Below are 17,772 nucleotides of genomic sequence, written 5' to 3'. Positions count from 1 at the left end.
ATGAATAACAGCTGCTACTTCCTGTCAAACACTATCCTAAGTACTTTGTGTCATATATTTTCCCACTTAATCTTCACAATAACCCTGCAAGATAGAAATCACCTCTATTTTTAAGATGAGGACACTTAGAAGGCCACAGTAAAGGCCAAGATTTATTTATTTATTTCATTTAATTGATTTTACTAAAAACATTATCAGAGTCCTACTCTGACTTCATTACCCTATGATTTTTGCATGTTGGACAAAATTTTACACAGGTTATGTGAAACAAGCACAAAACAATCTGGAAGAAGAAAATATTATTCTCCAGATTTTCTGAGAATTCCTTTTTGACTCTGTTTTTCAATATTTATTCTAGGAAAAAGAAAAGTGCTATAACTCATAGTTGGCATTTCTATCTCAGTCAAGCTCCAATACTTTGTCAAAAGTCCATAAGGAGTCAAGTCTTTAGAAGTCATTTATGTAAAAGCACACAATTGCTGACTCTCTAATTGCAGAAAATGTCATTCATTATCTTCAAATGGAAAAAAAGTAGAGAAAGTCTTCTTGATTTAGACATCAAGTGAAGTATCTCATTTAAAAAACACTTGATTAAATTCTTTTTTTTAAGTTTTTATTTATTCATTTTAGAAAGGAGAGAGAGAGAAGGGAAAGAGAAGGGAGAGAGGAGGGGGGAGGAGCAGGAAGCATCAACTTCCATGTGTGCCTTGACCAGGCAAGCCCAGGGTTTTGAACTGGTGACCTCAGCATTCCAGGTCAACACTTTATCCACTGTACCACCACAGGTCAGGCTTGATTAAATTCTGAATGGGCCTTTCCCTTGACTTCCTTTTAAAAGTTGAAGGTTTTTGTTGAACTTTGCCTATTAAGCAATGAGGGAGACTGATCATAACATGAAGACTCAGAAATTCTAGAAGTGCTCCTTTTCAGTCCCCAGAGTTTTAATATTCCAATTCTGTTGCTCACCTTGAGTGATATATCAGTCCAGTAAATTCGGTTGTCTGTCACATCAAAATCCAAAGCAGAAGCTTCTTTGACACCAGTGAGCGGAATGGCCACATTATTATTGTTAGTTTCCAAAGAAATTCGCCTGATATCTGCTCTCCGAGAAAACAAAAGGAAAGCCTCTGGGACAATGCAGGTCTTCATGTCACTGATGAGTTCAAAGCCAATGGGGCAGGCACAGCGAAGGCCCTGAGGTCTATAGAGGCAAAGATGGCTACATCCTCCATTTTCGTCGGTGCAGGGATTGGAACCTAAAAGACAAATTATAAAAGGGCACAGAAGGAATCACACTGACATAATTAGCACATTCTTACTTTAAAATCACTAAGCATTTGGTTCATAGAGACCTAAAATTATATCTTCTCCAAAATCTAGAGTTTTAATTCTAATCTCACAAATAAGCACTAAGAGCAGTGACAGGGGATGAAAGACTGGGTGTAGGGCTGCAAGCTGTGGCCCCTGCTCCTCGGTAGGAAAAGCCAGTAGTGGCTGGAGTCCAGGTTCTGAGCTGTAGTACGCTATGCCGATCAGGTGTCTGCACTAAGATGGCATCAATATGCTGACCTCCCAGGAGCAATGGCTTAAGGAAGGCTGACCTTGCCCAGGATGGAAATGGAGCAGTTCAAAACCCCTGCTGATCAACTGGGAATTAAAGTATGGCAAAATACTTTCCTTGGTACCCACAGTAAGCTTTAAAATAAGCTGTATTATTCATATAACAGGACTGAATTCTTTAATGAAGGGGTGTGTGTGTGTATGTGTGTGTGTGTATGTGTGTGTGTCCTTTCAATTCAAACTATACACCCAGAGTAGTAAGCCAACTTTTAAGACTCATTCCTGGTATAAAAAGGTTTAACATGGTTTCCATATTCCCTCAAAACATCAACAATTTGCGATGCTGCTTTACAAACGGCTGCCAATCTCCATCTCTGCTCATTCCTGGCTTCCACATCTAAGAGAATTTGGAATTATTTACCAATGACTCGATGAACATTTGTGGCCTTCAGACCCATGAGGTCGGGGAGCTGGTCGATGATGATTTCCCTCTCTGCACTGCGTTTGTGCACTCTCTCAATGCTCCGCCTCTGCCAGTCAGTCCAGTATACATAGTCACCCAACAAAGTAAACCCAAATATGTGAGGAATTTTGTCTTCCACTAGGACTCGTCTCCCAGTGCCATCGGTATTCATAACCTTAAAGTTTAGATTTAAAGAGAAGAGAAAAAGATGTATACTTATTCTTCAAATATATGCAAAACTAAAAAATACAAAGTGCCTGTTACATCAAAATCCAAAGTATCACCTTATTTATCCCTCCTACAATACTTCCACATAATCACAAAATGCTGATTTAATGAGGATGATTGCAAATATTCAATAAGCTCATATTTTACCTCTATTTCTCCAATCTCATTACCATTCCTTCTAAAACTTTTGGCAATATTAGCTTTAGTATGTAACACTTCTATTAAATTACTATGTAAATATTAAAAATACACTTATCACCTTGTTTGCTAGTACATTTGTTTTCAAATTATAATTTAACATACATTATTTTATTGCATATTTGTTTTATCACATATTTTATCCTGAGAGTTTTGTCTTTTTTACGTCTAAGGAAACAGATATCATATAAGGTCACACAGTTTGTAAACCAAGTTGGCACTGAAGTATTTTTTAGGACTCCTTCACTTAGTGCATTTTTTTTTCTTCCGTATTTTTCTGAAGCCGGAAACGGGGAGAGACAGTCAGACAGACTCCCGCATGCGCCCGACCGGGATCCACCAGGCACGCCCACCAGGGGGCGACACTCTGCGCACCAGGGGGCAATGCTCTGCCCCTCCGGGGCGTCGCTCTGTTGCGACCAGAGCCACTCCAGCGCCTGGGGCAGAGGCCGAGGAGCCATCCCCAGCGCCCGGGCCATCTTTGCTCCAGTGGAGCCTCGGCTGCGGGAGGGGAAGAGAGAGACAGAGAGGAAGGAGAGGGAGAGGGGTGGAGAAGCAGATGAGCGCTTCTCCTGTGTGCCCTGGCCGGGAATCGAACCTGGGAGTTCTGCACGCCAGGCCGACGCTCTACCACTGAGCCAACCGGCCATAGTGCATTTTTTATTTCATTGTTTTTACTTAAAATCAACATCATTAAATTCATTCTGAAGCTTTCATAAGCATCAGCATTTTTCCTAGAAGTGATCAAGGTGCCTTTCCTGTCTCTGACTTACAGCAGCATCTTCTGTTCTAAAAGATGAAGTCTTCTAAAGCACCAATTTGCAGTCCCTGAGACCATTTATACTAGTTAAAGGGATCTTCTGCCAGGCAAATTAGTCTTCAAAAATGCTGTTATGGTACTAAATATATGTACATGTAATCAATATCTGCCCCCAACCTATCTACAAAAAATATCAGATACAATCTTATATGCAAGTATTAATTTTTTATTCATAAAAATTAGTAAGAAATATTTCAGGTAAGCCAATACTGTGATTCCCAATATGGAATGACAACCAGATTTTCTTTATCTCTCCTCTCTAAAGGTTTTAAAACATATGCTGACTTTCCAAGAACAGTCAAACCTTAGAAATAGATGAAGTACTTAAAAACTGAGCAAGCAAAACTATGCTATATATATATGTATATATCCTTGTATTTCTACTTACAAATATCAATATCTGATGAAAGAGAAATCACATTAATTGAATGTTTATCTGTTCATATCAGATACAACAGAACTTCCATTAAACCAAGTGTATAAATCTGTATTTAAATAAAATGTTCTCAAGTCATAATAAAAAAAAAAGCACTAACGCAGTTCCTACATTAAATACTGTTTCAAGTTAATAATTTCTCTTTAATTTGAGACATGAGCTTAAATTTTTTTACATTTATATTTTCTTGCTACATATAGATAAGGGGTCGGGAACCTATAGCTCACGAGCCAGATGTGGCTCTTTTGATGGCTGTATCTGGCTCACAGAAAAATCTTTAATAAAAAAAAAGTAACATGAAAAATATAAAACATTCTCAGGTATTACAATCCATTCATTTCCTACCGCTCATGTTCATGGTTGTGGGTGGCTGGAGCCAATCACAGATGTCCTCCGGGACAACACCAAATTTTTATTGGATAATGCGTAAAGTGCACGGGTTGTTGTATGGCTCTCACAGAATTACATTTTAAAATATGTGGCATTCGTTCATGGCTCTCTCAGCCAAAAAGGTTCCCGACCCCTGATATAGATCATTCCTGGACACATTTTATGATGTCCATGTTATATCTTAAAATTAATTTGGTGTTTAAGAGTAAAAGGACTAAGCAGAGAAAAGGGGTAGAAAATTAATTTACATATCTAACTAAAATATGAGCTCCAGAATAGCAGGAACCTTAATTTATCCATTTATGTACCTTCCACCTATCTATAAAAGAGCCTGGCAAAGAACTCAATATTCGTTAAGTATTGTTAAATGAAGACAGAATTCCTAAGACACTCAAGAAACCTTCCTAAAAATGAAAACAAAAATTTCTGTAGCCTGACCTGTGGTGGCACAGTGGATAGAGCTTTGACCTGGAATGCTGAGGTTGCTGGTTCAAAACCCTGGGGTTGCCTCACCAGGAAGTGGTGCAGTGTAGAGAGCGTTGGACTGGGATGCGGAAGACCCAGGTTCGAGACCCCGAAGTCACCAGCCTGAGCACGGGCTCATCTGGTTTGAGCAAAGCTCACCAGCTGGAACCCAAGGTCACTGGCTCGAGCAAGGGGTTACTCAGTCTGCTGAAGGCCCACAGTCAAGGCACATATGAGAAAGCAATCAATGAACAACTAAGGTGTCGCAAGGAAAAACTGATAATTGATGCTTCTCATCTCTCTCTGTTGCTGACTGTCCCTATCTATTCCTCTCTCTGACTCTCTCTGTAAAAAAAAAAAAAAAAATCCTGGGCTTGCCTGGTCAAGGCACATATGAGAAGCAACTACTATGAGTTGGAGCTTCCTGCTCTTCCCTCCTTTCTCTCTCTCTCTGTCCCCTTTCTCTGAAATCAATAAATAAAATCTAAAAAAAATTAAAATAATAGTAATAAAAAATCCCTGGGCCCTGGCCGGTTGGCTCAGCGGTAGAGCATCGGCCTGGCATGCGGGGGACCCGGGTTCGATTCCCGGCCAGGGCACATAGGAGAAGCGCCCATTTGCTTCTCCACCCCCCCCCTCCTTCCTCTCTGTCTCTCTCTTCCCCTCCCGCAGCCAAGGCTCCATTGGAGCAAAGATGGCCCAGGCGCTGGGGATGGCTCCTTGGCCTCTGCCCCAGGCGCTAGAGTGGCTCTGGTCGCGGCAGAGAGCGATGCCCCGGAGGGGCAGAGCGTCGCCCCTGGTGGGTGTGCCGGGTGGATCCCGGTCAGGCGCATGCGGGAGTCTGTCTGACTGTCTCTCCCCGTTTCCAGCTTCAGAAAAATACAAAAAAATCCCTGGCTGGATAGCTTAGTTGGTTAGAACATCAGGGCACATACAGGACAGATCAATGTTCTTACAGCCTAGCCATCTGAATGAATGAAAGAATTCTTGCTCAAATTTTTAATCCATGTAAAATGCATTCTGCCAACTATCAATACTTTTGGAGAAGGAATACATTCCTGATCCCTTCTCATGGCAATGCTCCGAAAAATAATTTCTGGCCCCATTCTATTACTGCCTGGAAACTTTGATTAGGGTAAAAAAAACCTTTCCTTCATTAGACATATAATTTAGAAAAGTCAATTTTAGTAGGGAAAGCTAATTTAAAAAACTCCATATACTTTTTGCCCCTCTGCCCTAATATGGAGACCATCTCTTGACTCTATACTCTTCTTCTACCTCCCATTATAAGAGCTTTCTCCCAATACAATTTCCTTCCTTTCCAGGATCTTCAATGTCTCTTCCAAAAGGTCCTTCTTTTCTGCTTTAACACAACACAATTTCCCCCATTTTATGAAGATGCTGTTTAAAAGCTGAGTGATTGTTTTAACTGCCACATTCTTTGAATGTGATCTCTAACAGCTGCTTCTACCTCTTACCATTTATTCCCTATACTCCCTACAAATGGTTTCCAATCTGTGCCTCAGATTAAATAACTCTACTGAAGACAATCACTACTTTCTTGATTTTCTCAGTTCTTGTTCTTTTACCTCTTTTTAACATTTGACAGTCTTAACCACCCACTAAAACACTCCACTTCGTTTTCATGGCATAATATGATCTTATTTCTTTTTCTACGGCCAGGACTGCTTTTTATCTCTTCATTTCATCAGTTCCCCCCTTCCTTTTGAAAATCTGGGTGGATATTCCTAAAATTGCCAGAGTTCATCTCTGTTTGTAAACACCCTTCAAAAAGCCCAGCAAGTCTTATGGCTTCTGCTATTATCTTATGTAAAAAAAAAAATATAAATATGTAAAGTTCTAATCTAAGGTCTCCTCAGTTTCTACGGCAGAATTCTCATCTTGTAGAAAATATGCTGCTATCCCATCTCAAATGCCACCAACTGAACAGTGGGCTTATGTTCTCCACTGGGGGAGCCCATTATCCTATCAGAGAACATCCAACACCAAGTGTTAAATTCTCCATATTACAAACCTTAAAATACTACTTTCTTACAAGCTTATGGTATATAAAACAAGACTGATTTCACTTTATTCCTAGTTTCATTCAGTATTATCTGAAGTCAACTATTATGCATTAATTTACATCTATCAAATTAATCCTAATTTTGCTGATTACTATGCCCAAATATTGGCCTTTCTATTAAAATCTGCTGATGTAAATGCCTAATACTAAATTAGACGCCTAATACTGAACTTCTTTTTAAAAATAAAATTTAAATCTCTGCTTCAAAAAGATTACAGGATCAACCAATTCTTCTCTTTTAGCTATGTTATCCTGCAACATTTCTGCTGGTTCTTTTTTTTTTTTTTTTTTGTATTTTTCCGAAGCCGGAAACGGGGAAGCAGACAGACTCCCGCATGTGCCCGACTGGGATCCACCCGGCATGCCCACCAGGGGGCGATGCTCTGCCGCAATCAGAGCCATTCTAGCACCTGAGGCAGAGGCCACAGAGCTATCCTCAGCACCTGGGCCATCTTTGCTCCAATGGAGCCTTGACTGCGGGAGGGGAAGAGAGAGACAGAGAGGAAGGAGAGGGGGGGAGGTGGAGAAGCAGACGGACGCTTCTCCTGTGTGCCCTGGCCAGGAATCAAACCCGGGACTCCTGCACGCCAGGCCGACGCTCTACCACTGAGCCAACCAGCCAGGGCCTGCTGGTTCATTTTGATAAATGAACAACTTAAACAAAAGCCAACTTATTAAGCATGAATTTGATGAGCAAAAATAAAAATGAAAATCACAGTGAGAAGAATAACAAAAGCTCAATTCCAAAAAATTCTTTTAGTTGACATAATTAAGCATCTTCTATTTAGCAGTTATCCTTCGTTCTTCTGTTCTAAAAAACTCTCTCATGATTAGCAAACAGTATTCTGGCAGAATTAGATAGATTTGGATTTTAAACACACGCTCGATCACTCATTGGGTACCTTTAGCCAGTTTCTTACATGTAAAACAGAATTGAATTATTTAAAGAAATATATGGCACAGTATCAGATGTATAGTAGATGCTCAGTAAATGCTGATTCTTGCCCTTTAAAATTATTTTTAAAAAATGCTTCAGTCCTTAATAGTAAATAGCTATACTTAAATGGCTATATTTAAGTAACTTATTAAAATGTAGTGCTTTAAAATTTAAAATAACACATGCATATAAAGACTACATGGAAATACAATGCCAAAAACAACTGCATATTGTTAAACTAAATAAAAGTGATACAGACCTTTGTACATTCGGGCAACTAGGAGAAAACTACAGGTCCTTTTTCCCATTTCCAATACTCATTTTTACTGTTTACTTATGCTACTTAAGTGTACAATAACTAAAACAGTAAGCAAAAAGGAACAATAGTGTGACAATTTGATCAGAGCACACTTGGGCTGCTCTACCATACTTCCCACCAAAGTCAAACAATATTAATAAACATATCTAATAAATGCAAATCACCATGAAAGACATTATAATCAATGCTAAGAAATTTATAATAGGACTTCTTCTAGCTTAGGAACTGCAATCTAGTTGAAGAGGTAAATTATATTTACATTAAAACCATGCACATACATATATCCTTCTCTGGCCTATATAGCTAATCAGAAGAAACTTCAAGAAATAGTAGTTCGAAACCACATTGAAGAATTAGAAGAATTTTGACAAAGAGAAAGAGAAAAGGATTATATATAATAATAGAAATAATACGTTAAGACAGAGTTAAGAGCCCTGGAAGATTGGCCTCAGCAGTAGAGCGTTGGCCTGGTGTGTGGAAGTCCTGAGTTCAATTCCTGGTCAGAGCACACAGGAGAAGTGTCCATCTGCTTCTCCACCCCTCCCCCCTCTTATCTTCCCCCTTCTTGCAGCCAATGCAGGAATAGTTCAAGCAAAGTTGGCCCTGGGTACTGAGGATGGCTCCATGGCCTCACCTCAGGCACTAAAATAGCTTGGTTGCCAAGTAACAGAGCAACACTCCAGATGGGCAGAGCATCACTTCATAGGGGGCTTGCCGGTATGGGCATATGCGGGAGTCTGTCTCCCTGCCTCCCCGCACAAAGTTAAGGATGCTTTGTTTGACTGACTTTGAACAACTCTCTTTGAGGCAGAAAGAAGACAAATGGTGGTTAAAGAAGACAGCACCAGACAGATACCACACTATGGCAGGTAGGAAATTACAGGATAAGGAGAATTACAGAAAAAAAGAAATTTCTGAAAGCAGTGTAAGGAGAGTGACATAACAAAGCTGTATTTCAGAAGACCTCATTTACCTCTGTCACTGTCTTCACTGTTGCTAAAGAGAAATATCTTAAATATGGACTTATGGTTAATAAAATATTTTTAATTCCTGTGACATGGTAAGAGATGTTCAAAAATCCCTTATCTAAAAGTCTTGGGGCCAGCTGTATTTTTGAATTCACACACACACACACACACACACACACACACACTACACACTACACACTACACACCTATACACATAGGCATGTATTTAGAAGGGTTAACACAATGCGCATAGCATATTACCTCTACTTGGGTCTACGGCAGCATTTCATTGCCAACAACACAATTATTCCTACAAAGGAAGATATATAAAGAGTACAAATAACCTTACATTTTTTCAGGTCAGGTTCTCCACCAACTGAATTAATAAAAATAACTTTTGGTTTTGAAGGATTTTTGGATTTTGAAATTGCACATAAATAACTGTAAATCAGAAATGCTTGGCTGATCTTCACTCCAGTCCCTTGACAAAACTGGGGTTTGGATCACTGTCAATGCTGTGCTCAGTGTATGCAAGGGTCTCTGGGAAGAAGAAAAGGGCAAAGGACCTAGTCCGGTTTTTAGCAACATCTGGAAGAGAAATAGCAAATGGTAATGAAGGTCTTACAATCTTTAACACCATGGGCAGGAACTTAAATACAGTTCCCTAAAAGCCACAACTAAAGATTTTATAGCTTTACTCCCTAGAGCATTAGTCCCTTCCAGCTATTCCTGTCCTCTCACTTTAAAGGTGAACATGTCTTTAGGTGGGGGGGATGAAGGGAGTAGGGGGTAGGGGCATAAGTAAATTGCATACTAAAGCTAGATATATGACATCTATTTCAAATTAAAAAATGCAATTAAGATGCACTAAAGAATTTTAAATGGAATTTTTTAAGCACAATGTTTCCCTTAATTATCTTCCTATTCTTGTAGTAGTTTTTATAACAGGGTTGAGTCTAGAACAGTGCTGTCCAAGAGAAATATAATACAAGCCACAAATGTAAGGGGTGTGTGTATGTGTGTGTGTGTGTGTGTGCGCGCGCATAATTTTAAATTTTCTAGTAGCCAGATTTTAAAATTAAAACAGGAAAAATTAACTTCAATAGTTTATTTCATCAAATAAAATATATCAAAAATATTTTTATTTCGACATATTTTGATTTTAAATTTTATTCATGTGATTTTATGGGGGTTTTTATTCACAGTAAGTCTTCCTAGTATGTATTTATTTTACACTTCAGGCATCTCAGTTCAGAGCAGCCACAGTTCACATGTTCCACAGCCATGTGTGGCTGCTGGCGACCAAAATGGACTATGCAGGGTTAGAATTTCATGTGGTGACTGTACAGCCCACAACAAAATTAACTTACTCTTTTTAGATTAGGTATCTGTCCCCTGTCACACCTGCTCCTTTCCGGGTTGCCAAAGACCCATCAGGCTTTAGTGGAGCCACAAACAAATGTCTTTCACTGGGTCTTTTCCTTTCTCCTCAGCTATACTATACTTAATTCTAATGGGGTTAAAATTACTTCAAAAAACAGTGTCTGGAAAAAAAACAGTCTGATGAAAAAAAACTAATAAAACTCCACCTATTTTTATCTTTTATCAAATTTGCAAGTTTAATCTTCAAAGCACTAGCTGAGATTTATTCGAGCAAGGACAAATGCCTGATTCTTTCATTTCTTTTAGGTTATCTCAAAATAGAAGTATTAAAACCACAGTTACACTAATAAGAGAACCCTTATCTGTCATCTCCTTGGTTCTCCCCTCCAGAGCATTCTAGATTGACCATGTACAGATAATGGCTGCAGGTGGGTGGTTCATGAGACTCTTTACTGTTTTACTATATGTCTGAAATTTTCCATAATTAAAAAAAAATGAATGGAGGAAATAAAGAGCAAGTCCAAGGATGGAGGGGTCAGGAAAGGAGAAGATAAGAGAAGAGTTGTTACTAACAAATGCTATTATTTTTGCCATTGATATGATGTGGAAAAGTAATTATAAGAATCCTCTGAAGAGATTTAGGGATAAAACAGCTTAAATAAAATCTGATTGTGGGAACTTCCATCTAAAGAACCATGTATTTCCCTTTACAGAGTCCAGTGCTTACTTTCTGAAAGATCTTTAATTAGCTGTGCAGAATTCATACTTTTATTAGAAAAGTGGCTTCTCCCCTAAGTATTTCTTTTCTACCAAACACATAATCTGTTTCTGTTTAGCAGAAGCAACATGGTAGAACAGGAACATGCTGCTTTGTCTCAAAGAAAATCACTGTTACATTTCCATACCCAACCAGTAACAGTTTTGAACAGGTTACTAGGCTTGTGAATAAGGTTTTAAGCCCCTTATGTTTACAATATCACAATTCCTGGTAAAACCTTGCTTGTATATTCTGAACCCATAACAAATGAACCATTTTAGGCGATTCCAAAAGATTACCCTTATGCTTTAATAGTTGAGCCAACACTACTTAAAATCTGCTGGCAACTCTTGAGGGTGTGCTTCACTGTATTACCTCAGAGTGGTTTAATTAGTTAAACTGAAATTAGGCTCTGACACCTCTAAAATCTTCCTCCAAATCTGTACCAGAGTCTCCAGTGGTTTCAGCTGCTTCAACCACACTGTGGTATAGATTTAACATTCTGAGGCATTCTCAAATATTCCCAAACCACACTGAGAATGTGGGCTACAACAGGAAACAGATGTGGGTTAACCAGAACATTATCTCCAGAGAGGAGGTAATAGCAAACCTTCTATAAACATCACATCCGGTTTCTGGAGCAGTTTCATCAGTTCATTAAATGTCAAGACAGGATTACCCATGAAATCTTGGAATGCAGCCAGTCTACTACCAAAGCTGCTGCTATGCAACCTTACTTGACTAGACACGTTCAAGAAACAGATGACAATAGGACAACAAGGCACCCATCATAAAGTGAACTGGAGTGGGAATGCAATGCAGTTCTAAAACAGAAACTAAAATCATGCTCACAAGGAACTATTCGTCTTCTAATATTCCAGGCAATATCCAAAACAAGTAGTGAATGAGAAGTCTGTCAGATATCATTGGGGGCTGAGTAATATACGTCCTAGTACATAAAATACAATTTCACAGAAATGGTACTTAAAAAATAGAATATAGTGGCCCTGGCCAGTGGCCAGAGCATCAGCCTTATATATGGACATCCCATGTTCAATTCCTAGTCAGGGCACACAGGAGAAGCTACCATCTGCTTCTCTTCCCCTCCCCCCTCCCACTGCCAGTGGCTCAATGGTTTGAGCATGGCCTCAGCACTAAAGACAGCTTGGTTGGTTGAGTGTGTCAGCCTTAGATGCTAAAAATAGCTTGGTTGCAAGCACTGGCACGGGACGGGATGGGAAGGGAAGAATATACATCCATAGAAGTAACATTCAGTCATACAGAATCTCACTGAGAAGACAGGTCAAAAGAAATACTTTGGACTCAGTAGGGGAATAAAGCATGTCATGTACCTGTTTAAGAGGGAGCAGCAAGGGCATTACATTGCCGCATTTAAAGTCTTTTAACCTGGTTCAAGCCATGTGATGCCTGAGTAAATACAAGTGATGTGTGTGTGTGTGAGAGAGAGAGAGAGAGAGAGAGAGAGAGAGAGGCATCAATTTTTCGTTGCAGCTCCTTAGTTGTTCATTGGTTGCTCTCTCATATGTGCCCTGACCAGAGGGCTATAGCAGAGTGAATGACCCCTTGCTCAAGCCAGCGCGACCTTGGACTCAAGCCAGTGATGATGGGGTCATGTCCATGATCACACACTCAAGCCAGGGACCCTGTACTCAAGCTAGTGAGCCCCCACTCAAGATGGATAAGCCCATGCTCAAGCCAGCAACAAAGGGGCCTAGAACCTGGGTCCTCCACATCCCAGTCCGATGCTCCATCCACTGCACCACCGCCTGGTCAGGCTAAATACAAGTAATTTTTAATATGAAGGGAAGGTATCATAGTTTCACTAGGTAGTTTTATATTTTTTTCAAGAAGTCATGCTTAGATTATTAAACATTTGCAGTTACTATATTCTTTTACAGGTTGAGCTAAGAACTGCTACTGTGACCAAACCTTTCTAAAACTTGAATAACTCAGGAAAACTATAAAATTAAGAACAGGTTTTCAGAAGATGGCATCATTATAATAAACAGCAATACCACCTTAGTCATTTATACTGAATTGCTTCACAACACATTTCTGAGAGCCCCATTGTCCTGCAGTCTTCGATAAAATCTAATAGGAAAGCATGGGCATGTTAACAAGGGAAAACTAGCCCTTTTCCTCTCATTCTTTTCAAGTATAACTAAAATAAATCCTATTTAGCCTGACCAGGCGGTGGCACAGTGGATAGAGCGCCGGACTGGGATGCAGAGGACCCAGGTTCGAGACCCCGAGGTCGCCAGCTTGAGCTCATCTGGTTTGAGCAAAATCCCACTAGCTTGAGCCCAAGGTCGCTGGCTCCAGCAAGGAGTTAGTCCGCTGAAGGCCCGCAGTCAAGGCACATATGAGAAAGCAATCAATGAACAACTAAGGTGTTGCAACGTGCAATGAAAAACTAATGATTGATGCTTCTCATCTCTCTCTGTTCCCGTCTGTCTGTCCCTGTCTATCCCTCTCTCTGACTCACTCTCTGTCTCTGTAAAAAAAATAAATAAATAAATAAAATTTAAAAAATAAAATAAAATAAATCCTATTTGGACTCTGAGAGGAAAAAAATCAATTGTAACTCCTTAGTATTAAAAGGTAAATCCTCAATACAATAAAGGGTATTCTAAATCATCTGAGATTTAATTATTTCAGATTAAAATCAGCAAAAAAAAATTATAGTACAAATGAATGAAGAGTTTAGAAAATCTAAAAGTTTACACACACACACACACACAAATGACAGGGCCTACAAGATAAGGTTCTCAGAAGGTCTCAATTTTTAAATTGTAAACTATATTTAAAATGGAAAAAATAAAGAAGAATCCTTTATTTCATTACAGATAACTATAGGAATTATACAGAATCTTGAAATAGCCAGTGATAACTTTAAAACAAAAAGTTAAAATACCTGTTAACAGGTATTTTAACAATAAAATTAACAAACTGCTCAATGCTTTTCCAATTCGTTTCCATGAAAACTGTGGTCCTTGCCATTACCTGACTGCTTACCCTTTTCAAACCTTCTAAAAACAATATAAATTAAACCTCTGTGACCACTTTAAAAGTATAATAGTTTCCCACTGATAAAGAACCTCCTGAAAAATATTTTACATGGGCTCCATTAATAAAAAACATTTACAAGTTTGGCAAGCTTTAAACAACAGCTATAAACATTTCATACTGAAACTAAAAATACCTGCACACATATTAAATGGTTTTATACTAAAACATAAGAAGCAGAACATTTAAAAAATGACCCAAGAGCAAGTTCAAACTTGGTCACTAAAAATGCTTTCTAAGTACCAACATGCATCAGTTTATCCTAATTTAAATCGATAAAACTACACTAACTCCTAAGTGGGACAAGCACCTTGATTGGAGAGGCTCTAGGGTTTGTTGCGGCGGTTCAGGAAAGCATGATTACATCTATCATCAAGGACGGTTCTCTCATTATACACATGTCGTCATTTTTTTCAGAGCCAAAGTCAAGTGGATAATGAGACAACAGAACATTTAATTGGATGATGTGTTACTCTGGCTGCTGTAGATTATAATAATTTAAATAATGTTGCAAGAACAGTACATGAGCAGGTAACTTTCAAATAGAAGTTTAAAAATATATTATCATAAGATACACTCAAAACAGATACAAGATGATATAATAGGGCAGAACCATGTTAATAACTCAATAAATAAAGGCCCAAAATCCAAGAATTCTGTTAAGCTGAGGAATCTGATGATGGAGTGTATCAGTATCATTCCTCTGTTGTTGTATGTCAAGAATGTGGGGGGAAATATATATTCACATACATATAGTGTGGTGATGTAGTAGGAACAGGCAAAGATTCGGGCATTTAAGTTCATTAACTGGAGTATCTAAAACTGAAAGTATAATATCTACCTGAAAGTGTTTTAAGGAACACTGAATGTTATAAATTAGCAAAGATTCAAAAGAAAGTACTTGTTGGTACCTGTCATATAGTCAGAAGAGCTTTATCTCAACAACAGATAAGAATATGTTATTACAAATTCTTAAGGAGGAAGTAATCTTAGACACAAACAATAGAAAAATCATCACAAAATGGGTCCTTGTGTGTTTTAACTGACTTTCACAATACATAGGCTAAAGATACCAGACAAAGAAACTACTTTAAAAAGAAATATGAACACTTGGGAAACAAATTTCCTTATTAGGGTAGTGATAAAATAGAGGAAGCTGTCATGAGAGGAAAATGTAGCCCTGCAATTTCAGCCTTAGAATATGAAATAGAACATTCACCAAATGCCAAGTTTTCAACACTGATCCGACACAATAATACCCCCTTTATTCAAAATGTCTTGGTACTCAAGGTTCTAATAATCTCCATTTCTGTTTCCCCACAAAGCTGTGTCAAGTATAATTAGATTTGGACAAAACGACTTAAGGATGTTGTATTCTTTTTCTTTTTTAAGAAAGAGTCAGAGAGAGGGATAGATAGGGACAGACAGACAGGAACGGAGAGAGATGAGAAGCATCAATTATTAGTTTTTTGTTGCGACACCTTAGTTGTGCATTGATTGCTTTCTCATATGTGCCTTGAGTGGGGCCACAGCAGACGGAGTAACCCCTTGCTCGAGCCAGTGACCTTGGGTCCAAAGCTGGTGAGCTTTTGCTCAAACCAAATGAGCCCGTGCTCAAGCTGGCGACCTCAGGGTTTCGAACCTGGATCCTCCACATCCCAGTCCGATGCTCTATCCACTGCACCACCGCCTGGTCAGGCGGACATTGTATTTTTTAAACTAGGAAAATTCACAATAAAAGAGAATCAAAATAAATCTATATACCCTTAAAGTAGAAAAGAATTTTTTTTTTACCTTTTCTCAGTGTTGCTGCATTTGTCAATAAAAGCTCAGAAACAAGGCAGGGGTTGGGGGGAATTGAAATAAAAAGTGTATAATGAGAAAACAAATTGTAAGAAAATTTAGCTATGACAGTATTATCTTCAGTAAAACCAGTAATTCAAAACGCATTAATTTTCTCAATCAGTTAAATTGGGATGTAATGAGAAAAGCATCCTGAAGAAAATACAAGCTAACAGTACATTCTTAACTTTATATAACGGCAAGAAAATGCTTTAAACTTAAAAATTATTAATGGTATGTCTTCGCTATTGGTAAGCAGGTCCTCAGTGCAACAGATGTTTTTGGCAGTGAAACCTGATCAAGAAGAATGAGAATGTTATTAAAACACAATGTGTTTCTACCTACTGCAGGTTCTTACAAAGCAGAAATAAAGGCGTATTTGATGTTCCCCCATCAGTAAAATAGAAATGATCCTTTCTGCTAATGCTGGAGTATTTATTATCAGGAAGCCACAAAACACTGTATTAACACTTGGGCAAGGCAGGAGGTGAGAGAAGTACTGTGTAGACAAGCTTGTTCATAAAAGGCAATTAAGTGATATCAGCATAACAAAGTAGCAATAAAAACAAGTATCAGCACTTAACTTATAACTAACACAAATAAGTGGTCACTGTCAGCTGACAGGAAAGATCAGACATATCACAAATGCATTCTTATATTAAAGCACAAGCCAATATTACAACTGTCTTTCAAAAATTTTTTCAGCATTAGCAATTCCCTGTGTCCCATCCCTCTCTACAGAAGATGGTTATAAACCTCAGGTAAACCTACTAATTTTTTTCTGCAATTTTGTACAATAAAAATCAAATATGAAACTCAGATCTTCCCATTACTTTTCTCTGGTTTCCTTAGATTCACCTCCAATATATCCAGCATTTGGTTATATTCCCATTACAAAACAAAAAAGGGTGTGGTTGAGAACCTAAGGACTCTCCATTGAGAGGGAAGATAGATAGTAAACAAACATTCTGAACTTCCCCCCTAAGAACCACGCACAATACAGGAATTTATTATATGCCTTACATTGCTACATGATAATTTACCCAATAACTACCTTTTCTTTCCAAATGTACTATAAACACATATAGGGCAGGTTTGATCCCAAGTAAGCTCTAAGAGTTCCAGAAAAGAACAAGGCTATTAAAATTCATAATTTGATATTTTCTTATAATCCCAGGAAAAGAGATTTCATTCTTGGGCATGACAAAAGCTGGGACGCTGCCTTAAAAGGATGGGACTAGAACAGAGCATGTGACCTACACTAGGGCAGATGGTTACCTAGGATCAGCTGCTATGTAACAAAAAGCTAGCAAATAATCTTAGAAAAAGAAGCATTTTTAAAATTATGTATCTTTCCAGAAGTTTTCAAGTTCATTATAATCCACCTACTATGAGGTAAAGCAAGATGAAAAGCTGGTGTTGGCAGGTGCTCCCATAATCACTCAGAAAAGGAAACGGTTTTTTCTCCCTCAATTATGTAAAATTAACAAAGAGCTGTGTTCTTTCTTCGGTTGGTCACATAGTAGCAATTTTAAACATCACCATAAATTAAGAAGGAAATAAAACATAATACAGTACCAGCTATCTTTATTTCCCAGGTGCGTCTGTAAAAAGCAAATGACAAAAGTATTGATAATCAGGAAAACAGCATCAGACTCTCCAGGGAAAAGAATAAGGGGTTAGGTATGTGTGTGTATAATTTGGTAGAAGTAGATGTACTGCTAACCCCAAAAATCTGTCAGAAAGAGGACAAAGACAATCAGCAGCTGTGTTCCAGCAAACCTGGAAGAAAAGAAACAAATCTGAAAGGCAGGTTTTAAGTGCTGGAACCAC

General features: G+C 38.5%; 1 protein-coding gene across 2 annotated transcripts in view; it reads right to left on the bottom strand.

Annotated features, from left to right (window-relative positions):
- LRP6 (LDL receptor related protein 6) overlaps window positions 1-17,772 on the bottom strand; it is a 147,203-nt gene that overhangs the window by 41,219 nt on the left and 88,212 nt on the right. For both annotated transcript variants that reach the window (XM_066355551.1, XM_066355552.1), the window contains 2 exons: window positions 1,982-2,198; window positions 967-1,256 (listed from right to left, as the gene is read on the bottom strand). In XM_066355551.1, coding sequence (XP_066211648.1) covers window positions 967-1,256; window positions 1,982-2,198 — 507 coding nt within the window. The remainder of the gene's footprint in view (window positions 1-966; window positions 1,257-1,981; window positions 2,199-17,772) is intronic.

The sequence above is a fragment of the Saccopteryx leptura genome, chromosome 1 (genome assembly GCF_036850995.1).
Source record: "Saccopteryx leptura isolate mSacLep1 chromosome 1, mSacLep1_pri_phased_curated, whole genome shotgun sequence".
Taxonomy (NCBI): domain Eukaryota; kingdom Metazoa; phylum Chordata; class Mammalia; order Chiroptera; family Emballonuridae; genus Saccopteryx; species Saccopteryx leptura.
Note: the sequence above shows the minus strand (reverse complement) of the source record. Positions and strands in the feature narration are given on the sequence as shown.